Consider the following 26,940-nt stretch of genomic DNA (forward strand, 5'->3'; position numbering starts at 1 on the left):
GTTCTGAATAAGAATGAATTTAAGATCATGCTTAAATGCTTTTCTGAATTGGGGCCACTATTAATAAACTTGTTTCTTGTGCAACTTTCACATTTGGACTATTAAAAATAGTCATATATTTGTTGAGCTTTTATTTACCACCTTCTTCTTTCATATTTTCACTGATCCTTTCATCTTTCCAACAGCAACGCCCTGCTAAGCCCGATGTTCCATGGCTCGAAGACACCACCTGGTTTATGTGTTGTGACTTAGAGGAAACACTCCCGTGTTTTCAAGGAATTCAGAATGACATACCGTCCACACACATTTTCATTAAATTAGGTAACACGATAAATAAGAAAGTGGATTGGAAAAGCCATTTTGCGTCTACCAAACCCTGTGCTTCAAGGAGGGTTTTCTTCACTGATTCTACTTATATTTTATCAAACCTATTTTTGAACAGCTTCAGAAACAGTAACTCAGCCACTGCAGCAAGTAGTTTATTCCAAGCCTTAAGACGCTTATGTGTACGATGCACTTTTCCATTTTCCCTTTGACATGACGGCTCCTTTTCCCGTTACTCTCATTTACACTCTCTGCTGGGGGACTTGGCAGCGACCTTCTTTCAACAGGCTGGAGCTCCCCACATTGGAAGAGTGGGGACAGCAGCAGGGGAGGCCCCCTATCTCTGCCCCACAAGGGGCAGTAGGGGTCCTCCTGACTACTTGGGAGAAGCAGGGCAACAGTATGATCCCTTCTCTCAGAACCAACAGTGCCCCCTTCTTTCTCCCAGTGATGCAGAGGTAATAGCCAGGAGGCCCCCCCGTAGTCTACCTGTAAACGTCCGGTGCGGGGGTCGGGCCCTCTCAGGGGCCGTTGGGGGCCAGGCCGCCTCACTACACGGCCTGGATCGGTCTCAGGGTTCCGCCCCTCTGGCAGGGACTAGGCCAAAGGTACACGGCCTCTGCAATGAGCTCCTGCTCTCCGTCAGGGTCCGGCAGTAACTCAGGCCCGGGCTCCGGTCCTCACTGCCGGAGCTGGGGATTACAAAGTCAGTCAAGCCCCCGCGCTAGCTCAGGGCGGGGCAATAAACAATAGTTCGGGTGCTCAGCTCCGTGGATCAGGAGCTGAGCCCTGACAAACTCAGGACGTCCTAGGCCCTTATTCAGGGGAGGGCAACCCCCAATAGTCCAGGGCGCTCAGAACCTTCCTTCAGGCTGAGCAGTAAAGTCAGGGGTTCAGGCCCGGCCCTCAATCAGGGTGGGGCAGCACACAATAGTCCAGGGGGCTCAGAACCTTCCTTCAGGCTGAGCAGTAAAGTCAGGGGTTCAGGCCCGGCCCTCAATCAGGGCGGGGCAGCACACAATGGTCCAGGGGGCTCAGAACCTTCCTTCAGGTTGAGCAGTAAAGTCAGGAGTTAAGGCCTGGCCCTCAGTCAGGGCGGGGCAACAAACAATAGTCCAGGGGCTCAGGACCTTCCTGCAGGCTGAGCCCAGGCAGAGTTAGTAGGCCCAGGCCCTCAGTCAGGGCGGGGCAACAAACAATAGTCCAGGGGCTCAGGACCTTCCTGCAGGCTGAGCCCAGGCAGAGTTAGTAGGCCCAGGCCCTCAGTCAGGGCGGGGCAACCACCAATAGTCCAGGGGCTCAGGACCTTCCTGCAGGCTGAGCCCCAAACAGAGTTAGTAGGCCCTGGCCCTCAGTCAGGGCGGGGCAACAAATAATAGTTCAGGGGTTCGGGCTCAGGTCTGGGTATCAGGAGCTGAGCACGGACAAACTCGGGACGCCCCAGACCCTCAGTCAGGGTGGGGCAACAAGCACTCCTTCAGGGCAGCAAACAATAGCTCAGTTGCGGTGCCAGGGCGCTGGCTGGAGGGGGAGGCTGCCACCCGTTAAGTGGGGTGGCAGGGGGGACACAGGCCCACCCACTCCACTGTGTCCCAGCCCGGGGCCCTAAGAGCGGCAGTTAGTCTGCCGCTGTGTCGGTGGGGTCCTGACCGCAACACACCGACATTGGCTCCTCTGCTGTAGCCAGACTGGGGTCAGCTACCCCCGGGCTGCTTTCCATTTCCCCCTCCATTGGTACCTGCTCCTCGCCGGGCTCGACAGCGGGGTCCCACACCATGGGTTCCTCAGCTCGCAGAGGGTCGTCTGGGTCGGGTCGCTCCTCCAGTCTCCGGTCAGGGGGGCGCTCGAGCCCCTCCTCGGGGTACCGTGCTCGGGGCAAGTGCGGCCAGTCTACGTCAGGGTACCTTGCTTGGGGAAGGCTTGGCCAATCCGCGTCGGGATACCTGGCTCTGGGGAGGTCCAGTCGGCCGGCGTCCGGGTATCTGGCTCTGGGGAGGCTCGGTCCATCCGCGTCGGGGTACCTGGCTCTGGAAAGGCTCGGTCTAGCCGGAGCTCGCACCGGCACGTCTGGCCTCTCCGGCCGCTGGGCTCTAACTGAGGGCTGGGGCCTGGCTCTTATACTTCCTGTCCCGCCCCTTGACTTCCGGGGGGGCGGGAACAGGTGGCGGTGGCTCCGCCCACTTGGGTGCCAATTCAGGCTCCTCTCCCTCAGGGGCCGTTGGGGCCCAGGCCGCCTCACTACAGGTTGCAGGAGCTCTCTGTGCTCCCTTCTCCCTCCGGCCTTTCCTGGCCCTCTCCAGCTGCTGCTTGCTGCTCTCCTTGTTGCTGCCGCTGCCGCTGCTGCTGTGTGAGTGAGTGAGTGAGTGAGTGCGGAGGGGGGGGCCTTGCCGGCCTGCCCTCCCCCTCGCCCTCGCCTCCGGAGGGAGAAGCGTCGGCCCCCCAACGCCAACACCGATACCATCTGGGGGCCCACCTGTCTGCTTGCTTGCCTGCCTGGCCGGTTGCCCGGCCGGCTGACTGCCGCTCGCTGCTGCTGCTGTTGTTCCTGTGTGGGAGCCGCTGCCTCCGTCGCGGAGTGCGAAGAGACTGCGTCCCTGGTTCGGGAGATTGTGGAGGGGGTTGTTTGAGGACTGTGTTTTGAGTGACTTTGCCATCTTTGCTCCTGGGGTGGTGGTGCCCCCAGTCGCGTTAGGAGTGTGGACGGTACTGAGCCTCTCGTTTGTAATTCCTCGGACTGGAAGCCGTCGCTTGCCAGGAAGCTCCGAGGTCGGCTTGGGAGCCTGCTATCCCGTCCCCCGTAGCGGACTGTTGAAGGGGGTGTGTGGGGGGGTGCGATGCCCCCCCCCTTCGTCCATCTGCTCCCCCTCTACCACCACCCCCACCGCCGACAGCTGCCGACAACCCCTCCACCGCCCCGCGTGCCACCTGGACCTGCTTTTCGACCCTCGGCGGGGCTGTTTGCTCCCCCCGCCATTTCCATCGTCCGGGACTGTTTACTTGCAGCAGTGAACGGCAGAGCCTGCGCTTCGCGAACGCTGTGGGTGCACCTTTTCCCCCGCCCTGGACTTCTCCTGCCCCCCAACTACGTTTCGCTGGTGGGGTCCTCTCCCTGTAGCCCCCTTTGTATTAGTTGGCCCTATTTTACCCCCCTCCTTTTGAGCCCCTTCGGTTTATTTTTTTTTTTTGGTGCCCATTCCCCCCCCCCCTCGGTTCCTAGCCTGCTGGCCGTGTTCCCGGCCCTGTCCTTGGGCTGCGGCTGGCTGGAGTTTTTCCTCCTACCCCTCCTTGTCCTTGGGCTGCAGCTGGCTGGACATTCCATTCTGTTTTCGAGTCGCTGCTTCGGTGCACCCCCCCCCTTCGCCCCCCCGCGCGCGCTTGTACCCCCGTTTTGTTGCCCCCCCCCTTTTGCACTGTTCACCCCCCCCCTTTCACTGTTGTAGTCCCCCCCCCCCTGCCCCAGTGTAGCCGGGGAAGCCGGCTTTCTTTTTTTTTGGTACCTGTGCCTCACCCCTCTCTTTTCGCTCCTGTGTGCCCTCTCCATTGGTACCCTCCTCCCCAGCCTGCAGCCTAGCGGGGGGGAGTGGTTGCCTTTCCCTCGTTTTGTCTTTTGCCTAGAGGGGAGGAGCGGCTGCAGGTTGTAATGGCGGGGGACTCTGCCCCTGCCCCTGCCCCTGCCCCTGCACCCCCGCCCACCCCAGTGGCCGGCCCCTCGGCTGGCCCTGTCCCGGATACTGCCGCTGCCACGGCTGCCCCTTCCACCGGCAGGAAGGGCCAAGGGAGGAAGAAGGGCAAGGGCCCTGCCCGTGGAGCCAGACCTCCTGCGGGCGGGGCTATGGTCCCCGCTGCGGCCCCGACACCGGCCGCGGCCCCTCCCTCTCCTGCCGTCCCTTCCACCAGCTCTGGTGGTGCTCCACCTCCGGCCCCCAGAGCATACGCCCAGGTGGCCGCCGCCTCTTTGCGTGCCGCCGCGTCGTCCGCCCCGACCGCCGCCTCTGGACCTGTACCTGGTGACCACGGCCCCTTCCCCTCGCTGACTAGGAGGCATGGCGTCCGTTGCCATTTGGTGCCTGCCTCGCCCCACATTGAGACTTATGTGCGGACGTTGGCGAGGGTGGTGGGGCCTACGGCCATCGTGGCGGCCTCCAAGATGTACGGGAAGGCCGTGTTCTTCCTGGCGTCGGTGGCCGCCGCGCAGGAGGCGGTGGAACGAGGCCTGGCGGTGGGGGGCGTGTTTGTGCCTTTGGAACCCCTGGAGGACCTGGGCGTACGGGTGCTCTTGACCTCTGTCCCGCCCTACCTCCCCAACGCCGCCCTGTTGCCGGCCCTCTCCACCCTGGGGAAGCCCATTTCCATTCTGAGCTCTCTTTCATTGGGCTGTAAGGACCCTGCCCTCCGGCACATCCTGTCTTTCCGCCGGCAGGTCCAGCTTCAGCTGCCACCGGCGGCGGGTGCCGGAGTGGCGCTCGAGGGGTCCTTCCTGGTGCCCTACCGGGGGGCCCATTATCGGGTCCATTATTCGACGGGGGAGGCCCGGTGCTTCCTCTGCCGGGCGCCGGGGCATGTCCGGAGGGACTGTCCCCTGGCCCGGCCTGGAGGGGCGTCCGAGACCCCCGGGGCCCGGGAGGGTGCCGGCCCTGTCATCGCCGGCAACCCTGGCGGTTCGGACACTGCTGCTGCCGCCGCCCCTCCTCCTTCTGCCGCGGTTCCTGCTCTGGCCGCGGAGACGGCCGGGCAGGCGGGCCTTGCCGTCGCCGACCCTGGATCGGCGGGGCATGTGGAGGAGAGGGCGGGGCAGCTTCCGCCGGCCGCGGGGAAGGGCCCGCCCCAGGGGGAGGTTTCCCTCTCCCCTGCTGTCCCTCCGACCCTGCCGCCCCAAGCCCCGAAGCCATCGCCCTTGCCCTCTGGCCCTGCCCCTGCTGACCGGCCCTCCACCTCCTCTTCCACCTCGGGGGGCTGGGTGACCGTCCGGGGGAAGCGCGGCGCCCGCAGGTCGCGGGCTCTCTCCCTCCCCTCTGATGAGGAGGGAGAGCAGGCCCCCCGAAAGATGCCGCGGGGGGCCGCCGTTGTTAGTTCTGTTTCCGCGCCCCCGGACGGTGCCCAGCAGGAGGTGCCGGCCATGGAAACCGTGGATGCCGTGGCAGCGGCTGGGGACACTTCTGTCCCTTTTGTTGGGCCCACACCTGAGGAGGCTTTAGCAGCGGTTCTCCCGGCCCTTGCTCCGTCTGTCCCCCCCGCCGCCGCCGCCGACGCCGGGGCGGCCCTTGTTCCTGTGACTGGCGGGGAGGTGGCCGGGGCCGAGGGGACCGCTTTCGCCTCCATTTTCGATGAGATCGAGGCCCTGGGTCTGACCCCGGTTACCCAGGGGGAGGACGACCCTCCGCCAGCGGGCCCCGATCCGGGTGCTGGCTTAGTCCCGCCCCCTTCTCCTGCTCCCGGTTCCTCGCCCCACTCTGCCGCTCCCGACTTAGTCCTGGGAGAACCCTTAGCCCTACCTGCCAGCCCGGCCGCGACTCCCATCTCGTGCACGGCCGCCGAGCCCCTCGGGGCGACGGCCGTTGCTGAGCGGCCGGTTCCTGTCCCCGATCTTGCCCCTTCCATCGTTCCTGCCCCTGAGGCTTCCCCTGTCCCTGCTGCCTCCGTCCCCTCGGATGCTGACCTTGGCCGAGGGGAGCCGCAGTCTAGCGGCTTGGCAGCGGGAGATGAGGAGCCCGTTCCCGCTCCCGTCCCTGATCCTGTCCCCTCTCCTGCCCAAGTCCCTGTTCCCGCCTCGAGCCCCGCCCCTACTCCCACCCTTGCCCCAGATCCTGTCCCCGAGGTGTCTCTGTCTGCCACCTCTGGTGTTACTGCCGCCCCCGGGGTTGTCGCATTTCCGTTGCCTGCAGACAACCCTCAGGGGGCGGTTTTCGTGTCTCCCCTTCCTGCCACTGTGGGGGCTGTGTTGTTCCCTCAGCCGCCCTCTCCTTTGCCGGGGATGGGGACGGGCTGCCCGGCGCAGCAGCGCCGGAACTCGGCCCCTTGTATGTCCATCACCGTGGGCTGCGAGGACCCTTCAGGGGCCCCGCCGGCGGATGGCGGCGGCTTGGCCGCTGCCTCCCCCTCCGCGCTGCGGGATGAGCTGCGCCTCTTTCTATCGGATTCCCGTGGTTCCCAGGGTAAGGTGCAGCTCGCCCTTCAGCGCTGGGGGGACTTCCATCTCGTCCTCCGGGCCGTGCAGGCGCTTTTGGGGGAGGGGCGGGGGTCCGGTCGGCGGGACATCGCGGCCTATCGGCGGGCCCGCAGATTCCGCGACTCCCTTTTGACCTTCGGAGTCGAAACCGGGATCTTGCGGGGCCCACTGGGGGCCGATGGTCCCTCCGCCCGTGAGGATCTGCCCCAGCCCTCCGCATGACAGTTACCACCTTTGCCTCGCTGAACACTCGGGGCTGTAGGGTGGGTCTCCGCAGGAGCCAGGTGCTCTCCTTCCTTCGGGAGGGGGGGTACTCTGTGATTTTCCTGCAGGAGACCCACACGGCTCCGACCGTCGAGGCTAGCTGGCGGCTGGAGTGGGGAGACGGGGTTTATTTTAGCCACCTCAGCGCCCATTCGGCTGGGGTGGCCACCCTGTTCTCCCCGGGGCTGCGGCCTGAGGTACTGGGGGTCGCCGAGGTCGTGCCGGGCCGCCTGCTGCACGTCCGGGCCCGTGTGGAGGGGCTGGTTCTGAACTTGGTCAACGTCTATGCCCCGAACGCGGGCCTGGAACGAGTGCCTTTCTATCAGCGGGCGGCGGCCTTCCTCGGCACTCTGGATTCTCGCGAGTGCCTGGTCCTGGGCGGGGACTTTAACACCACCCTCGAGGACCGGGACCGCTCCGGGCTTGAAAATTCCCAGGCGGCCGCGGGCGTCCTCAGGGAGATTGTAGACCATCACTCCCTGGTGGACGTCTGGCGCGAACACCACCCGGACGACGACACCACCTTCACCTATGTCCGGGTGGAGGACGACCGGTCGCGCCACTCCCGGTTGGACCGGATCTATCTGTCCCGCTTTCATCTGGCGCGGGCCCATGCCTCCAGCGTCCGGCCGGCCCCGTTCTCGGATCACCATCTGGTGACCGTGACGGCTTCTCTCAGTTCCGAGCGGCCGGGGCCGGCCTATTGGCATTTTAATAATAGTTTGCTGGAGGACGTGGGCTTCGTGGCATCCTTCCGGGAGTTCTGGCTGGCCTGGCGGGAGCAGCGGCGCGCCTTTCCCTCGGCGCGGCGGTGGTGGGACGTGGGGAAGGTCCGCGCGCGGCTCTTCTGCCGGAACTACACCCGGGGCGCCAGCCGGCGGCGAGATGCGCTGATAGGGCAGTTGGAGCGGGAGGTCTTGGAGCTGGAGAGGCGTCTGGCCTCCGGCCCCGAGGATTCACCCCTCTGCGCGGCGTACCGGGAGAAGCGAGGGGAGCTCCGGGCCCTGGAAGACCACCGGGCCCGGGGCGCGTTTGTTCGATCCCGCATCCGTCTCCTTCGGGAGATGGATCGCGGCTCCCGCTTCTTCTACGCCCTGGAGAAACGGAGGGGGGCCAAAAAGCATGTCACCTGCCTCCTGGCGGAGGACGGCGTCCCCCTCACTGATCCGGAGGAGATGCGTGGTAGGGCCAGGGCCTTCTACGCCGCTCTTTTCTCCCCGGATCCGACCGACGCCGAGGCCCGCAGGGTGCTCTGGACCGGGCTCCCGACGGTCAGCGCGGGCGACCGAGACCGGCTGGAGCTGCCTCTTTCTCTGGTCGAGTTCTCGGCAGCCCTCCGGCTCATGCCCACTAACAAATCTCCGGGCATGGACGGGCTGACCGTGGAGTTCTACCGCGTGTTCTGGGACGTCCTCGGCCCAGACCTCGTCACCGTCTGGGCCGAGTCCTTGCAGGGCGGGGTCCTCCCTCTCTCGTGCAGGCGAGCCGTGCTCGCCCTGTTGCCGAAGAAGGGGGACCTCCGCGATTTACGAAATTGGCGTCCCGTCTCGCTCCTCAGCACGGACTATAAGGTCGTAGCGAAGGCCATCTCGCTGCGGCTGGGGTCCGTGCTGGCGGACGTGGTCCACCCCGACCAGACCTACACCGTCCCGGGCCGGAGCATCTTTGACAACCTGTACTTGGTCCGGGACCTGTTGGAGCTGGGCCGTAGGGATGGTCTGTCGTTCGCCCTCCTGTCTCTGGACCAGGAGAAGGCGTTCGACAGGATGGACCACGGGTACCTCCTGGGCACTCTGCGGGCGTTCGGCTTCGGGCCCCAGTTTGTGGGCTTTCTCCAGGTGCTGTACGCTGAGGCGGAGTGTCTGGTCAAGCTCAACTGGACCCTGACCGAGCCGGTCAGCTTCGGGCGGGGAGTACGGCAAGGGTGCCCCCTCTCGGGCCAGCTGTACGCTCTGGCGATCGAGCCCTTCCTCTGCCTCCTCCGTCGGAGGTTGGCAGGGTTGGTGCTCCGGGAGCCGGAGCTGCGGCTGGTCCTGTCGGCGTACGCCGACGACGTGCTCCTCGTGGTCCAGGACCCAGCGGATCTGGTGCGGGTGGAGGCCTGCCAGGCCGTTTATTCGGCCGCCTCCTCCGCCCGGGTCAACTGGGTCAAGAGCTCTGGCCTGGTGGTCGGGGACGGTTGGCAGGCGGGCTCCCTCCCACCCGTGCTACAAGCCATTCGGTGGAGCGTGGGTCCGCTGCTCTATCTAGGCGTTTATCTTTCCGCCACGCATCCTTCTCCGTCGGAGAACTGGCTGGATTTGGAGGCCAGGGTGCGTGAGCGGTTGCGGAGATGGACGGGACTGCTCCGGTGTCTCTCCCTGCGGGGGAGGGCGCTGGTGCTGAACCAGCTCGTCCTGTCCATGCTCTGGCACCGGCTCAACACCCTGAGCCCGGCCCCGGAACTCCTGGCTAGGCTCCAGAGGATAGCCCTGGAGTTCTTCTGGCCTGGACTGCACTGGGTCTCTGCAGGGGTTCTGAGTCTTCCCCTGGAGGAGGGGGGACAGGGCCTGGTCTGCCTTCGTAGCCAGGTCCATGTCTTCCGCCTCCAGGCCCTGCAGAGGCTCCTTTACGGTGCGGGTAGTCCGGCATGGAGCACGTTAGCGCACGCCTTCCTCCGCCGCCTCCGAGGGCTCCGATACGACCGGCAGCTCTTTTTTCTTCACCCGAGAGGTCTTCCGCGAGACCTCTCGGAGCTGCCGGTCTTCTACCAGGACCTTCTCCGGACCTGGAAGCTTTTTTCGGCGACCAGGTCCACTGTGGCCACCGAGGGTGTGGATCTCCTCGCGGAGCCCCTGCTGCACAATCCCGATCTCCATGTGCAGGTGGCGGAGTCACCCTCGGTGAGCCGGAGGTTGGTCCTGGCGGAAACCACCAGGGTCGGAGACCTCCTGGACTACACCAGAGGGGACTGGGTGGATCCCCGCGCGCTTGGTCGGCGCATGGGGCTCTCCACCCTCGCGACCCCTCTGCGTGTACTCCAGGAGGTGGGCGCTGCATTGTCACCTCTTGCTCTCGGCTTCCTGTGGCGGGCCCTGCGGGAGGGCGCTCCCCGCCCACCCCTCACCCCAGGCCCTCCGGACCTTTTTCTCGGGCCCTTGTTCCGTGAGCCCCCCCGGCTCCCCCGTTCCCATAATCCGAGCCGGCTGCATACTTTGCAGCCGGTCCGGTTTCGGACCGCGTCCAGAGACCACCTGTACACGCTCGTGCTCCACACGTTGCATCACCTCACCCTCGTGTCCCGCCCCGACACCAAGTGGAGGGACTATCTGCTACCTGTGGAGGGTGAGGAGCCCCGGTGGGCCAGCCTTTATTCCACCTTAGTTCCAAGGCCCGCCGGGGACATTGGTTGGCGGCTCCTTCATGGGGCCGTGAGCACGGGCGTGTACTTGGCGCGGTTCACCCCTATTCCTGAGGCCTGCCCATTTTGTGGCATTAGGGAGACCCTGGCGCACGCTTACCTTGAGTGCGCCAGGTTGCAGCCCCTTTTCCGGCTTCTCCAGAACCTCTTGTTGAGGTTCTGGCTACACTTTTCCCCGCACTTGTTTATTTATGCGCACCCTGTCCGTGGCCCCACTAAGTCGCGGGACCTCCTCGTCAACCTCTTCCTGGCCCTGGCCAAACTCACCATCTATAATACCAGGGAGAAGATGTTGGACGAGGGGGTGCTCTGCGACTGTGGGGCCTACTTTCATACCTCTTTGGTTTCACGTCTTCGGGCGGAGTTTCACTGGGCAGCGTCTGCTGGCTCCCTTGCCACCTTCGAGGAGCAGTGGGCGCTGTCCGGGGTTCTCTGCTCGGTGTCCCCATCTGGTTCCCTGATTTTGAACCTATGACCGTCACCTTGCTCCCTGTTTTTTTTTATTAGTTGTCCCACGTAATCATTTGGTACTGGGTCCAGTGGTCCCTCCCGCTAGGCTGGGGGAGGGGCCTTTCGTAGTGGGCGGCTAAGCCCGCCCACTTCCCGGTTCACCAATACGGCCTCACTACAGGTTGCAGGAGCTCTCTGTGCTCCCTTCTCCCTCCGGCCTTTCCTGGCCCTCTCCAGCTGCTGCTTGCTGCTCTCCTTGTTGCTGCCGCTGCCGCTGCTGCTGTGTGAGTGAGTGAGTGAGTGAGTGCGGAGGGGGGGGCCTTGCCGGCCTGCCCTCCCCCTCGCCCTCGCCTCCGGAGGGAGAAGCGTCGGCCCCCCAACGCCAACACCGATACCATCTGGGGGCCCACCTGTCTGCTTGCTTGCCTGCCTGGCCGGTTGCCCGGCCGGCTGACTGCCGCTCGCTGCTGCTGCTGTTCCTGTGTGGGAGCCGCTGCCTCCGTCGCGGAGTGCGAAGAGACTGCGTCCCTGGTTCGGGAGATTGTGGAGGGGGTTGTTTGAGGACTGTGTTTTGAGTGACTTTGCCATCTTTGCTCCTGGGGTGGTGGTGCCCCCAGTCGCGTTAGGAGTGTGGACGGTGCTGAGCCTCTCGTTTGTAATTCCTCGGACTGGAAGCCGTCGCTTGCCAGGAAGCTCCGAGGTCGACTTGGGAGCCTGCTATCCCGTCCCCCGTAGCGGACTGTTGAAGGGGGTGTGGGGGGGGTGCGGTGCCCCCCCCCTTCGTCCATCTGCTCCCCCTCTACCACCACCCCCACCGCCGACAGCTGCCGACAACCCCTCCACCGCCCCGCGTGCCACCTGGACCTGCTTTTCGCCCCTCGGCGGGGCTGTTTGCTCCCCCCCGCCATTTCCATCGTCTGGGACTGTTTACTTGCAGCAGTGAACGGCAGAGCCTGCGCTTCGCGAACGCTGTGGGTGCACCTTCTCCCCCGCCCTGGACTTTTCCTGCCCCCCAACTACGTTTCGCTGGTGGGGTCCCCTCCCTGTAGCCCCCCTTTGTATTAGTTGGCCCTACTTTACCCCCCCCCCTCCTTTTGACCCCCTTCGGTTTATTTTTTTGGTGCCCATTCCCCCCCCCCTCGGTTCCTAGCCTGCTGGCTGTGTTCCCGGCCCTGTCCTTGGGCTGCGGCTGGCTGGAGTTTTTTCTCCTACCCCTCCTTGTCCTTGGGCTGCAGCTGGCTGGACATTCCATTCTGTTTTCGAGCCGCTGCTCCGGTGCACCCCCCCCCCCTTCGTCCCCCCGCGCGCGTTTGTGCCCCCGTTTTGTTGCCCCCTCCCCTTTTGCACTGTTCACCCCCCCCCTTTTACTGTTGTCGTGGTCCCCCCCCCGCCCCAGTGTAGCCGGGGGAGCCGGCTTTCTTTTTTGGCACCTGTGCCCCACCCCTCTCTTTTCGCTCCTGTGTGCCCTCTCCATTGGCTCCCTCCTCCCCAGCTTGCAGCCTAGCGGGGGGGAGTGGTTGCCTTTCCCTTGTTTTTGTTTTTTTGCCTAGAGGGGAGGAGCGGCTGCAGGTTGTAATGGCGGGGGACTCTGCCCCTGCCCCTGCCCCTGCCCCTGCCCTGTTGTCCCCGCCCACCCCAGTGGCCGGCCCCTCGGCTGGCCCTGTCCCGGATACTGCCGCTGCCACGGCTGCCCCCTCCACCGGCAGGAAGGGCCAAGGGAGGAAGAAGGGCAAGGGCCCTGCCCGTGGAGCCAGACCTCCTGCGGGCGGGGCTACGGTCCCCGCTGCGGCCCCGACACCGGCCGCGGCCCCTCCCTCTCCTGCCGTCCCTTCCACCAGCTCTGGTGGTGCTCCACCTCCGGCCCCCAGAGCTTACGCCCAGGTAGCCGCCGCCTCTTTGAGTGCCGCCGCGTCGTCCGCCCCGACCGCCGCCTCTGGACCTGTCCCTGGTGACCACGGCCCCTTCCCCTCGCTGACTAGGAGGCATGGCGTCCGTTGCCATTTGGTGCCTGCCTCGCCCCACATTGAGACTTATGTGCGGGCGTTGGCGAGGGTGGTGGGGCCTACGGCCATCGTGGCGGCCTCCAAGATGTACGGGAAGGCCGTGTTCTTCCTGGCGTCGGTGGCCGCCGCGCAGGAGGCGGTGGAACGAGGCCTGGCGGTGGGGGGCGTGTTTGTGCCTTTGGAACCCCTGGAGGACCTGGGCGTACGGGTGCTCTTGACCTCTGTCCCGCCCTACCTCCCCAACGCCGCCCTGTTGCCGGCCCTCTCCACCCTGGGGAAGCCCATTTCCATTCTGAGCTCTCTTTCATTGGGCTGTAAGGACCCTGCCCTCCGGCACATCCTGTCTTTCCGCCGGCAGGTCCAGCTTCAGCTGCCACCGGCGGCGGGTGCCGGAGTGGCGCTCGAGGGGTCCTTCCTGGTGCCCTACCGGGGGGCCCATTATCGGGTCCACTATTCGACGGGGGAGGCCCGGTGCTTCCTCTGCCGGGCGCCGGGGCATGTCCGGAGGGACTGTCCCCTGGCCCGGCCTGGAGGGGCGTCCGAGACCCCCGGGGCCCGGGAGGGTGCCGGCCCTGTCATCGCCGGCAACCCTGGCGGTTCGGACACTGCTGCTGCCGCCGCCCCTCCTCCTTCTGCCGCGGTTCCCGCTCTGGCCGCGGAGACGGCCGGGCAGGCGGGCCTTGCCGTCGCCGACCCTGGATCGGCGGGGCATGTGGAGGAGAGGGCGGGGCAGCTTCCGCCGGCCGCGGGGAAGGGCCCGCCCCAGGGGGAGGTTTCCCTCTCCCCTGCTGTCCCTCCGACCCTGCCGCCCCAAGCCCCGAAGCCATCGCCCTTGCCCTCTGGCCCTGCCCCTGCTGACCGGCCCTCCACCTCCTCTTCCACCTCGGGGGGCTGGGTGACCGTCCGGGGGAAGCGCGGCGCCCGCAGGTCGCGGGCTCTCTCCCTCCCCTCTGATGAGGAGGGAGAGCAGGCCCCCCGAAAGATGCCGCGGGGGGCCGACGTTGTTAGTTCTGTTTCCGCGCCCCCGGACGGTGCCCAGCAGGAGGTGCCGGCCATGGAGACCGTGGATGCCGTGGCAGCGGCTGGGGTAACTTCTGTCCCTTTTGTTGGGCCCACGCCTGAGGAGGCTTCAGCAGCGGTTCTCCCGGCCCTTGCTCCGTCTGTGCCCCCCGCCGCCGCCGCCGATGCCGGGGCGGCCCTTGTCCCTGTGACTGGCGGGGAGGTGGCCGGGGCCGAGGGGACCGCTTTCGCCTCCATTTTCGATGAGATCGAGGCCCTGGGTCTGACCCCGGTTACTCAGGGGGAGGACGACCCTCCGCCAGCGGGCCCCGATCCGGGTGCTGGCTTAGTCCCGCCCCCTTCTCCTGCTCCCGGTTCCTCGCCCCACTCTGCCGCTCCCGACTTAGTCCTGGGAGAACCCTTAGCCCTACCTGCCAGCCCGGCCGCGACTCCCATCTCGTGCACGGCCGCCGAGCCCCTCGGGGCGACAGCCGTTGCTGAGCGGCCGGTTCCTGCCCCCGATCCTGCCCCTTCCATCGTTCCTGCCCCTGAGGCTTCCCCTGTCCCTGCTGCCTCCGTCCCCTCGGATGCTGACCTTGGCCGAGGGGAGCCGCAGTCTAGCGGCTTGGCAGCGGGAGATGAGGAGCCCGTTCCCGCTCCCGTCCCTGATCCTGTCCCCTCTCCTGCCCATGTCCCTGTTCCCGCCTCGAGCCCCGCCCCTACTCCCGCCCTTGCCCCAGATCCTGTCCCCGAGGTGTCTCTGTCTGCCACCTCTGGTGTTACTGCCGCCCCCGGGGTTGTCGCATTTCGGTTGCCTGCAGACAACCCTCAGGGGGCGGTTTTCGTGTCTCCCCTTCCTGCCACTGTGGGGGCTGTGTTGTTCCCTCAGCCGCCCTCTCCTTTGCCGGGGATGGGGACGGGCTGCCCGGCACAGCGGCGCCGGAACTCGGCCCCTTGTATGTCCGTCACTGTGGGCTGCGAGGACCCTTCAGGGGCCCCGCCGGAGGATGGCGGCAGCTTGGCCGCTGCCTCCCCCTCCGTGCTGCGGGATGAGCTGCGCCTCTTTCTATCGGATTCCCGTGGTTCCCAGGGTAAGGTGCAGCTCGCCCTTCAGCGCTGGGGGGACTTCCATCTCGTCCTCCGGGCCGTGCAGGCGCTTTTGGGGGAGGGGCGGGGGTCCGGTCGGCGGGACATCGCGGCCTATCGGCGGGCCCGCAGATTCCGCGACTCCCTTTTGACCTTCGGAGTCGAAACCGGGATCTTGCGGGGCCCGCTGGGGGCCGATGGTCCCTCCGCCCGTGAGGATCTGCCCCAGCCCTCCGCATGACAGTTACCACCTTTGCATCGCTGAACACTCGGGGCTGTAGGGTGGGTCTCCGCAGGAGCCAGGTGCTCTCCTTCCTTCGGGAGGGGGGGTACTCTGTGATTTTCCTGCAGGAGACCCACACGGCTCCGGCCGTCGAGGCTAGCTGGCGGCTGGAGTGGGGAGACGGGGTTTATTTTAGCCACCTCAGCGCCCATTCGGCTGGGGTGGCCACCCTGTTCTCCCCGGGGCTGCGGCCTGAGGTGCTGGGGGTCGCCGAGGTCGTGCCGGGCCGCCTGTTGCACGTCCGGGCCCGTGTGGAGGGGCTGGTTCTGAACTTGGTTAACGTCTATGCCCCGAACGCGGGCCTGGAACGAGTGCCTTTCTATCAGCGGGCGGCGGCCTTCCTCGGCACTCTGGATTCTCGCGAGTGCCTGGTCCTGGGCGGGGACTTTAACACCACCCTCGAGGACCGGGACCGCTCCGGGCTTGAGAATTCCCAGGCAGCCGCGGGCGTCCTCAGGGAGATCGTAGACCATCACTCCCTGGTGGACGTCTGGCGCGAACACCACCCGGACGACGACACCACCTTCACCTATGTCCGGGTGGAGGACGACCGGTCGCGCCACTCCCGGTTGGACCGGATCTATCTGTCCCGCTTTCATCTGGCGCGGGCCCATGCCTCCGGCGTCCGGCCAGCCCCGTTCTCGGATCACCATCTGGTGACCGTGACGGCTTCTCTCAGTTCCGAGAGGCCGGGGTCGGCCTATTGGCATTTTAATAATAGTTTGCTGGAGGACGTGGGCTTCGTGGCATCCTTCCGGGAGTTCTGGCTGGCCTGGCGGGGGCAGCGGCGCGCCTTTCCCTCGGCGCGGCGGTGGTGGGACGTGGGGAAGGTCCGCGCGCGGCTCTTCTGCCGGAACTACGCCCGGGGCGCCAGCCGGCGGCGAGATGCGCTGATAGGGCAGTTGGAGCGGGAGGTCTTGGAGCTGGAGAGGCGTCTGGCCTCCGGCCCCGAGGATTCACCCCTCTGCGCGGCGTACCGGGAGAAGCGGGAGGAGCTCCGGGCCCTGGAAGACCACCGGGCCCGGGGCGCGTTTGTTCGATCCCGCATCCGTCTCCTTCGGGAGATGGATCGCGGCTCCCGCTTCTTCTACGCCCTGGAGAAACGGAGGGGGGCCAAAAAGCATGTCACCTGCCTCCTGGCGGAGGACGGCGTCCCCCTCACGGATCCGGAGGAGATGCGTGGCAGGGCCAGGGCCTTCTACGCCGCTCTTTTCTCCCCGGATCCGACCGACGCCGAGGCCCGCAGGGTGCTCTGGACCGGGCTCCCGACGGTCAGCGCGGGCGACCGAGACCGGCTGGAGCTGCCTCTTTCTCTGGCCGAGTTCTCGGCAGCCCTCCGGCTCATGCCCACTAACAAATCTCCGGGCATGGACGGGCTGACCGTGGAGTTCTACCGCGTGTTCTGGGACGTCCTCGGCCCAGACCTTGTCACCGTCTGGGCCGAGTCCTTGCAGGGCGGGGTCCTCCCTCTCTCGTGCAGGCGAGCTGTGCTCGCCCTGTTGCCAAAGAAGGGGGACCTCCGCGATTTACGAAATTGGCGTCCCGTCTCGCTCCTCAGCACGGACTATAAGGTCGTAGCGAAGGCCATCTCGCTGCGGCTGGGGTCCGTGCTGGCGGACGTGGTCCACCCCGACCAGACCTACACCGTCCCGGGCCGGAGCATTTTTGACAACCTGTACTTAGTCCGGGACCTGTTGGAGCTGGGACGTAGGGATGGTCTGTCGTTCGCCCTCCTGTCTCTGGACCAGGAGAAGGCGTTCGACAGGATGGACCACGGGTACCTCCTAGGCACTCTGCGGGCGTTCGGCTTCGGGCCCCAGTTTGTGGGCTTTCTCCAGGTGCTGTACGCTGAGGCGGAGTGTCTGGTCAAGCTCAACTGGACCCTGACCGAGCCGGTCAGCTTCGGGCGGGGAGTACGGCAAGGGTGCCCCCTCTCGGGCCAGCTGTACGCTCTGGCGATCGAGCCCTTCCTCTGCCTCCTCCGTCGGAGGTTGGCAGGGTTGGTGCTCCGGGAGCCGGAGCTGCGGCTGGTCCTGTCGGCGTACGCCGACGACGTGCTCCTCGTGGTCCAGGACCCAGCGGATCTGGTGCGGGTGGAGGCCTGCCAGGCCGTTTATTCGGCCGCCTCCTCCGCCCGGGTCAACTGGGTCAAGAGCTCTGGCCTGGTGGTCGGGGACGGTTGGCAGGCGGGCTCCCTCCCACCCGCGCTTCAAGCCATTCGGTGGAGCGTGGGTCCGCTGCTCTATCTAGGCGTTTATCTTTCCGCCACGCATCCTTCTCCGTCGGAGAACTGGCTGGATTTGGAGGCCAGGGTGCGTGAGCGGTTGCGGAGATGGACGGGACTGCTCCGGTGTCTCTCCCTGCGGGGGAGGGCGCTGGTGCTGAACCAGCTCGTCCTGTCCATGCTCTGGCACCGGCTCAACACCCTGAGCCCGGCCCCAGAACTCCTGGCCAGGCTCCAGAGGATAGCCCTGGAGTTCTTCTGGCCTGGACTGCACTGGGTCTCTGCAGGGGTTCTGAGTCTTCCCCTGGAGGAGGGGGGACAGGGCCTGGTCTGCCTTCGTAGCCAGGTCCATGTCTTCCGCCTCCAGGCCCTGCAGAGGCTCCTTTACGGTGCGGGTAGTCCGGCGTGGAGCACGTTCGCGCACGCCTTCCTCCGCCGCCTCCGAGGGCTCCGATACGACCGGCAGCTCCTTTTTCTTCACCCGAGAGGTCTTCCGCGAGACCTCTCGGAGCTGCCGGTCTTCTACCAGGACCTTCTCCGGACCTGGAAGCTTTTTTCGGCGACCAGGTCCGCTGTGGCCACCGAGGGTGTGGATCTCCTCGCGGAGCCCCTGCTGCACAATCCTGATCTCCGTGTGCAGGTGGCGGAGTCACCCTCGGTGAGCCGGAGGTTGGTCCTGGCGGAAACCACCAGGGTCGGAGACCTCCTGGACTACACCAGGGGGGACTGGGTGGATCCCCGCGCGCTTGGTCGGCGCATGGGGCTCTCCACCCTCGCGACCCCTCTGCGTGTACTCCAGGAGGTGGGCGCTGCATTGTCACCTCTTGCTCTCGGCTTCCTGTGGCGGGCCCTGCGGGAGGGCGCTCCCCGCCCACCCCTCACCCCGGGCCCTCCGGACCTTTTTCTCGGGCCCTTGTTCCGTGAGCCCCCCCGGCTCCCCCGTTCCCATACTCCGAGCCGGCTGCACACTTTGCAACCGGTCCGGTTTCGGACCGCGTCCAGAGACCACCTGTACACGCTCGTGCTCCACACGTTGCATCACCTCACCCTCGTGTCCCGCCCCGACACCAAGTGGAGGGACTATCTGCTACCTGTGGAGGGTGAGGAGCCCCGGTGGGCCAGCCTTTATTCCACCTTAGTTCCAAGGCCCGCCGGGGACATTGGTTGGCGGCTCCTTCATGGGGCTGTGAGCACGGGCGTGTACTTGGCGCGGTTCACTCCTATTCCTGAGGCCTGCCCATTTTGCGGCATTAGGGAGACCCTGGCGCACGCTTACCTTGAGTGCGCCAGGCTGCAGCCCCTTTTCCGGCTTCTCCAGAACCTCTTGTTGAGGTTCTGGCTACACTTTTCCCCGCACTTGTTTATTTATGCGCACCCTGTCCGTGGCCCCACTAAGTCGCGGGACCTCCTCGTCAACCTCTTCCTGGCCCTGGCCAAACTCACCATCTATAATACCAGGGAGAAGATGTTGGACGAGGGGGTGCTCTGCGACTGTGGGGCCTACTTTCATACCTCTTTGGTTTCACGTCTCCGGGCGGAGTTCCACTGGGCAGCGTCTGCTGGCTCCCTTGCCACCTTCGAGGAGCAGTGGGCGCTGTCCGGGGTTCTCTGCTCGGTGTCCCCATCTGGTTCCCTGATTTTGAACCTCTGACCGTCACCTCGCTCCCTGTTTTTTTATTAGTTGTCCCACGTAATCATTTGGTACTGGGTCCAGTGGTCCCTCCCGCTAGGCTGGGGGAGGGGCCTTTCGTAGTGGGCGGCTGAGCCCGCCCGCTTCCCGGTTCGCCAATACGGCCTCACTACACTACCCCAAAAGCCGAAATGTATCTGCTTTATTGGAAGAGTGGGCTGGGCCTGCTGCACTACTCTCCTGCCACACACACCATCTTCTGCAGCAGTGATGTTGATCCGGCCCCCCAAATCCGTGATACTGCAGGAAAAACCTGATTAAGATGAATGGGGCAGCTTACCCCCTCAGAGCTATTGTTTTAGGCTCTCTGCAAGCTCTGGCAGACCTCTCAGTTACGCTTGGGTCACCTTTTCAAGCTTTTTTTTTTTTTTTTGAAACCATGAGAGATAGAAAGCCACTTACAAAAAATTGAAGCTCAGATTCTGCCATAATTATGTGACGGCAGGAGCCTAGCATGCCTATGCCTTAATCCAACATTGTCTGTCCCCAAAATAGAATCCTACAGCTGGTCACACAGTCACCATGATTGCATGCAAAGAGCCAGTTAGGCCTTTAACTCATGTACAAAAGAGAGCCTTTGCCTTTTTGAAAATTTGCTCTTACATATCACCGTATCATTGTGAACGGTTTGTGCTTGGCAAATTCTAAATTTAAGACGCTGCTAATGACCACGTCATTTGTAGGGTGCCTTGAAATTCGTGTCAACCCAGAAACGTCGGAAACGTATGATTCTGAACCCGCCCCTTCTGCAGAGCAAACTGAAGAAGAAAAAAAGGAAGGCACAGTGAAAGCTTCCTGGGACACAAGACTGAGCATGTTTCAGAAATTAATTATTGTGAAAAGCTTTATGGAAGAAAAGGTAAAATCCAATTGTACAGAAATTTGCATCCACACCAAAGCTACAAGAATTTGCAAAATTGTGTCATTTGGATGTTGGCTTGAAGAGGGGATGATACAGAGATGGACCTTCCCAATGGAAGCTTGGATCTGTATGGAGAAGAGGGCTAGACTGGTCTACGCCTTCCCTAGCTTCTTTGGGACTGTGTGAATCTGCCGCAAGTGCGATGTCTGTACTCTTCCAAGTAGAGGGACTGAGATTTGTGACTGGCCCATGGGTGGCAGGATGGAGAGGGTCCTTGTACCAGTCACAATCTCTCCCTTCGTAATTAATTTATATTTACTATGGGTCTGCTGCAAAGTCTGAATTTAAGAGTGCAGTGGGAAGTTTGACTTCATAGGGGCTACTCACATGCCTCTGTGGATCATGGCCAGTTCTAGTTTGCCAATTCTTATGATCTTATCCAAACTTTTTGGATGTTGAATCAAACTTTTTGAAATGCCCCTAGTACTAACTGAGGCCTGTTTGAGTTAACAGAATGCAGTGAATGTTTTCTGTTTATGGGTTTCGGGAGGTGGTTGCTTGAAGGGATCGTAATGATTTTGAACTTGGAGGATTGATGATTTTCACCACTGATTAAATTAGTCTTTGTTATTTGTATTTGCCCCAGTGAAGACTGGGCCTGATGGTACTGTACAAAGACATACAAAGATACAGTCCTGGCCTGGAAGGGTTATACAGTCGAATGTAAATACTGTTCTCTGGGCCTCTTTCTGTTTGTAAATTGGTATGTTTTCATATTTTCAGGTGGTCTCTGCACTTACTGAGTTTGTAATAGAGAACCTTGGAAAACAATTCATAGAGAATCCCCCAGTTGACTTGGGAACTCTTTATCAAGACATGTCCTCTTCAACGCCTCTGGTGTTTATCCTAAGCACAGGCTCTGACCCCATGGGAGCTTTCCAGAGGTTCGCAAAAGAGCGAGGATATTCAGAACGGTACAAAGAACATAGTTTTTTTAGACATGGTATTCAGCTGGGATGTTCAAAGGACCCCAAGGAGTTTAAGGAAACTGGGTATCGGGTATCAAAGAACCCTAAGGATTTTAAGGGAACCTGCGTAACTAATTCCTCTAGTCTTCTTTGAAAATTCCACCCTCTTATGCTTGTACATTTATTCCATTGAGTTATACTGTAACATGTACTGTCTGTGGGTGAAATGCGGGCCCCACTGACTTTTACCATTGACTTTAGTGGGCTCAGGATTTCACTCTCTCTATACATTAATGTATGTTAAAATATATTATTTTGGTTCTCCTCCAAACTATATACTATAGCTATGTTTCAGAGATCTCTATATTTGTAATAATAGCCAAAGCTGTCGAATCAGACTCCTAAAACCATACTAGGCACCTAAATTACATTGGTACAGTTTTCAGAGATTATGAGCACTTTCAGCTCCCACAGACTTCAGTGGATTTGTAGGTGCCCAGCACCTCTGAAAATTAGGCCACTTTTATTTGGGGTCTAAATATGTATTGAGGAGCCTAAATTTCAGCACCCAAGTTAGGAAATTTTGGCCACTATCTTTAAAAGCTACAAATCCTAAAAAAACCTACCATTTCGAAAGTCACTGTATGTTCAAATATTTGCGTCATGAACGTTGACAAAATTTTCTCTGTTTCAGGGTACGGTCAATTTCACTAGGGCAAGGGCAAGGCCCTATTGCAGAAAAGCTGATAAAGGATGCAATGAAAACAGGAAATTGGGTTTTTCTGCAAAACTGTCATCTAGCGGTTTCATGGATGTTAGCTATGGAGGAGCTTATAAAAAGCTTTACCGAGCCAAGTATGTCATTTTCCTTCTACAATACAATCTGCTTCCCTGAAGGTAGTGCCAAATCAGAAGTGTGCTTTTGCCTTGTCTTGCCGATGAGAAGGGAAAGAGCCAAAGAAAAGGTCGTCTGTAGGTTTAAGAAATTGCTCATCCTGTTAGAGAGTATTACCCTTATTCTATGCGCTGTAGTGCTCATTTGTTTATTAGCTTCATTTGCTTGTTTATAGGCGTGCACTATTGTATCTGTTCACCTCACGTATATTAAAGAATATTTTCACATTAATGAATTTATCCTCAGAATGCCAACAGCCTGTAAGTCAGGGAAATATTATCCCTATTGTGACAGACCCAGACCAGTGGGGTACAGGAGTCTGGTAGAGGGCAAATATACTGGTCACTGGATGAGTAGTTTTCTGTTCCCTGAGTGACCAGAGCAGGGGCTGCACTAGAGTAATCAGGAACCTGCTAGAACCAGTTAAGGCAGGCAGGCTAATTAGGACACCTGGAGCCAATTAGGAAGAAGCTTCTAGAATCAATTAAGGCAGGCTAATCAGGGCACCTGGGTTTTAAAAGGAGCTCACTTCAGTTTGTGGTGCGAGTGTGAGGAGCTGGGAGCAAGAGGCGCAAGGAGCTGAGAGGGAGAGGGTGTGCTGCTGGAGGGCTGAGGAGCACAAGCATTATCAGACACCAGGAGGAAGGTCCTGTGGTGAGAATAAGGAAGGTGTTTGGAGGAGGCCATGGGGAAGTAGCCCAGGGAGTTGTAGCGGTCATGCAGCTGTTACAGGAGGCACTATAGACAGCTGCAGTCCACAGGGCCCTGGGCTGGAACCTGGAGTAGAGGGCGGGCCCAGGTTCCCCCCAAACCTCCCAATTGACCTGGACTGTGGGTTCTCCCAGAGGGGAAGGTCTCTGGGCTGTTCCCCAACCCACATGGTGAATCTCTGAGGCAAGAAAATCCGCCAATAAACGCAGGACCCACCAAGATAGAGGAGCAACTTTGTGACACTATCCACAGATTGGGAACGGAAGCACAGAGATATTTACATATTTACATATGATTCACCACAATCCTCAGCGATCTACTCCACCCAACACACCAAACTACTTTGCCAAATGTCCACTACTAATGGTGTTTGGAAGCGGGTAGTTTGGTAAAAGGATACGTGTAGACAGGAAGGCTGTGGCGGGGCAGAGTTCAAGTTGTGGTCTGTTGTAGTGACCAGGTGTGTGCTTGTAGGTGACTACCTGTCTGTTACTTCGTCCTGCTAGTGAAGGCAGGGGGCTGGACTCGATGACCTTTCAGGGTCCCTTCCAGCTCTATGAGATAGCTATATCTCCATATATTCGTATATTATTAGCTGGCTTACACTGTCATTTCCTTGCTTTTAGTGGGTTTGTTCCATGTATGTAATGTCGGCCGCATCTTTAACTGCTTCACAGTGAAGTTTTTTGTACATTATAAAAATTAAGGTCTGGGTTGCTTCAGCCAACTCCCATGGGAAAACTCCAGCCACTAACCAGAGTCCCTTTTTCCTTGCTAGGCCTTCTCCAACTACATTCACAGACTCACAGGGAGCTGAACTCTTCTCTCTTTGAGAGCTTCCTTCTCCCCAGCCTCCTCAAGTCCTCCGAAAACCAATCCTTCTATAGCAGCAGCTGCAATTGAGCCCAGCTGATCTGCTTTTTCCCTCTCCTTGGCTCCCTATTAACCCTTCCTCTACTGTCGTAATGCACAGTTTGGTTATACTCCTTCACTTCCCTATAAGTTAATGCTTAGCCAAGCTGTGCATAGTGGGGTTGATTTTGAGGGCATTTAGAAATTCAACTCCCGTTGAAGGTCAGTGGAAGTTGGCCACCTGATTTCTTTAGACTCCTTTGACAATTCCAGCCATTTAGTTCTTTTACGATTTCTTTATATGTCAGCACTTCCATCCCCTTAATTATTGTGTTGCTTTTCTCTGTACCCCATTCAGTTTTTCTGTAGCTTTCTATTACTTAGGTGCCTAGAACGGAACCCAGCATTCCAGCTTTGGCAGCAATATAGACACGTACCAAGGAAGTGTTATTTATGACATGATACTTCTGCATATATAGCTCAAAATTACATTAGCATTTCCTGCTGCCATATCCCATTGCAATCTCATAGCTAGCTTTCTGCTATCATCCCTCAATCTCTTTCAGCATTATTGCTTTTCAGGTTTTTCATTCTGAAGTAATATCTGTATTTCTTATTATTTTTCTCCATATGCATTTTCGTCTCGCTTTATCTCCTGACTCCCCTGTAGTCCCTACTGTCCAAGCTTTCTGTGTTCCTTTTTTACTATCTGTTTATGTTCACTGGTGTTTGAAACACTTCCCAAATTATCCCCTGTAATTTAAATATAATGCTGTTTACTCCCTCTTCCAGATCATAAATGAACATTAGGTAGTATATGTAGTTCCAGTACTCCAGTCATTGGAAAGATAGATCTCATGGCAAATTGCTTAAGATTTGTGTATGAATGTTAACAAGTAAACTCTTTCACAGGAGTGTAGTGAATGTACTTATCCTTTTGGTTTTCAGATGTTTCTATTCAGGAGAGCTTTCGACTCTATTTAAGTTCCATGCCTAGTGAAACCTTTCCTGTCACTGTCCTTCAGAACTCTGTCAAGGTAATATATCTGGAAATAACCCTAAGCAAAATGAACAATGCAAGGACGAAATAAATTGTTTACAGAGTATCTCAAAACAAATGTCTAATCTGTAGTTTCTTATTAATCAAAATCCAAAAAGCATATTATACAAGTTGGAATGTTTGTATCTTTTGCTCTTATATTTAGGATGGTCAGACATGTCATTTTCTTTAAAAACACTAAATGGGATCAGCTGACAATCAGCAATCCAACCAGTGCAAACTTAAGGTTTTTATTATTTAAGGTGTCCAAAGTTCTGACGAGCCAAACTGAGTCCAAAATCCATCTTCTCCACTGTGTCACCTGTAAATACAACATATTCAGCAATCACCACCAAAACCACGCCATCAGAGGGAGTGTGATATTTCGAGAGAATGCAGAATGAAACAGGAAAGGACCCACCTCTGCCCTGCAGAGCTCTTTATAGACAATTTTGATCCTGCATGCACCAATTCTGTTGCTAAGTGGCTGCAACTTTATCAGCTCTTGTAACTAAGTCCTGTGTCCTCACCCCAATTTTGTGGTTCAAATGGTCTCTGGTTTCCATCTCAATCTGTCCATTAACTCGCCTGTATATTATTCAGCTTCATTGGCATCCAGGGAAGTCATGCTCCATGCCTTAGACATGCAGAGGGCCTGAAGTTATTATCTATATAAGGCCATATATATCTCCAAGTCCTTCAAACTTTTTGTGGCGTATGGGGAATAAGGCCTGGGTTCAGTCCATTGCAGCTTACAGGCTGTCCAAATGGATCAGAGTATGTATACATGATTTTATGACCTGACAGGTGTTCAGACACCTGAGGATATCAGAGCATACTCAACTAGGTCCAGAACAGCTTCTAAAGCATCTTTTTGCACTGTCTTCACCAACAAAATATACAAGGCTTCTCCTTGGAGTTTGAAATGTACTTTGCACAGCATTACTCCCTCAACTCGATCTCTAGAACAAATTTGGTGATAACTTTTATCTCCTCTGACCACCTTCTAAACAATTACTGCTGCTGGCTAATCTGCCAAGGGAGGGGATCTATCTATTCTTCTTCAAGTGCTTGCTCATGTCCATTCCATGTTAGGCGTGTGTGCTCGCCACATGCACCGGTGCCGAAGTTTTTTCCTCTGGTATCTGTAGGGGACCGGCTCTGGCGCCCTTTGGAGTGGCGCGCATATGCCGCGGTATAAGGTGCACCGCTGCCCCCCATTTCCCCTCCCCGTTCCTTCTCACTGCCAGTGATGGTGCTGGACCATACCTTTGCTTCGGCAAACTTTTTCTTCTCTAGAACTGCTCGTTGCGAACTTTCTTTTGTAAATAGTTATAACAATTAGTGTTAGTTCCCTTAGGGTACATCTACACTACAGCGGGGAGTCGATTTAAGATACGCAAATTCAGCTACGTGAATAGCGTAGCTGAATTCGACATATTGCAGCCGACTTACCCCGTTGTGAGGACGGCGGCAAAATCGACTTCTGCCGCTTTTTGTCGGCGGCGCTTACTACCACCTCCGCTGGTGGAGTTAGAGCGCCGATTCGGGGATCGATTGTCGCGTCCCGACGGGACGCGATAAATCGATCCCCGAGAGGTCGATTTCTACCCGCCGATTCAGGCGGGTAGTATAGACCAGACCTTAGTGTGTTTTAGTTAGTTTATAGTTATCCCAGAAGGGACTTAGGCTCGGGACGGGGCATGCTCCGGTCCCCAGGCTTTAAGAACTGCGACCACTGTAGGAAGCCTAAGCCGGTCAGTGACCTCCACACCAGTTGTTTAAGGTGTTTGGGGGACTCTCGTATCAGCGACAGGTGTCGCATCTGCAGGAACTTTAAGCCTTGCACTAAGAAAGAGTGGGACATCTGACTTAAAGCACTCCTTATGGAGTCGGTGCTGGAGCAGGCAAGATCGGACTCCGTGGCTTTGGTGCAGAGCGCCCTGCTGGTGCCGCCATCAGACAGGCGAAATTTCACTTCCACATCTTGTCCCTCCTGGTGCCGCCCACACCGGTGACGGCAGCTCCCAAATCAAGGGGTCAGCCTGTCTTTGAACCATTCCTTTGGTCCCTGTCAGTGCGGCTCCACTTGCCACTTCAGGGAGCGTCCTGCCAGTGCTCATCCACACAGAGCCACTGCACCATGGACATAGGGCTGCCTACCAGTTGGAGCCATCGGTGCCAGTCTCCAGATTCTGGTCCTCGCTCTGTGGGGTTGAAGCGTCGGTTTTCGGTAGTATGGCGTAGACCTATTGAGGCACGCTCAACCCCACAACCTCGGTACTGGGAGCGTCGTAGCCACTCCCCTTCAGTTAGATGCCACTCCAGCAAAAGCCTCCGTCGGGACTCTCGGTACCTGTCACGAGCTGACTGACATAGGTTATCATACCAGCGTCGACGCTCAACATCGCAACATTGATCACGCTCTTGCTCCCGCTCCGTGGATCAGTGCCTGTCAGGAAGCGTTCGGCATAGACCGCCGGGGTACCATTGCAGATCCGTCGGACACTGGTCACTGGGATCTCGGTGCGATGCGTGGTCGCCCGCGTACAGATCCCACTCAGAGCATGGCGGTGGACACTGCTGGGACCGAGACACCTGGTCAGCCTCGGTACAGTCCCGGTATCTGGAGCAGGGCCCTTCATCCCAGGGCTTGGAGTCAGACTAAGAGCCCCTGCAGGCAGGTCAAAGTCCTCCATTGGCGGCACCGGTCCTTCCGGTGGC

General features: G+C 59.7%; 1 protein-coding gene across 5 annotated transcripts in view; it reads left to right on the forward strand.

Annotated features, from left to right (window-relative positions):
* DNAH6 (dynein axonemal heavy chain 6) overlaps nucleotides 1-26,940 on the forward strand; it is a 203,099-nt gene that overhangs the window by 143,597 nt on the left and 32,562 nt on the right. For all 5 annotated transcript variants that reach the window (XM_065549807.1, XM_065549809.1, XM_065549810.1 and 2 more), the window contains 5 exons: nucleotides 186-321; nucleotides 19,573-19,748; nucleotides 20,535-20,725; nucleotides 21,414-21,574; nucleotides 24,126-24,214. In XM_065549807.1, the coding sequence (XP_065405879.1) occupies nucleotides 186-321; nucleotides 19,573-19,748; nucleotides 20,535-20,725; nucleotides 21,414-21,574; nucleotides 24,126-24,214 (753 nt within the window). The remainder of the gene's footprint in view (nucleotides 1-185; nucleotides 322-19,572; nucleotides 19,749-20,534; nucleotides 20,726-21,413; nucleotides 21,575-24,125; nucleotides 24,215-26,940) is intronic.

Source organism: Chrysemys picta, chromosome 6, assembly GCF_011386835.1.
Source record: "Chrysemys picta bellii isolate R12L10 chromosome 6, ASM1138683v2, whole genome shotgun sequence".
NCBI classification, from domain to species: domain Eukaryota; kingdom Metazoa; phylum Chordata; order Testudines; family Emydidae; genus Chrysemys; species Chrysemys picta.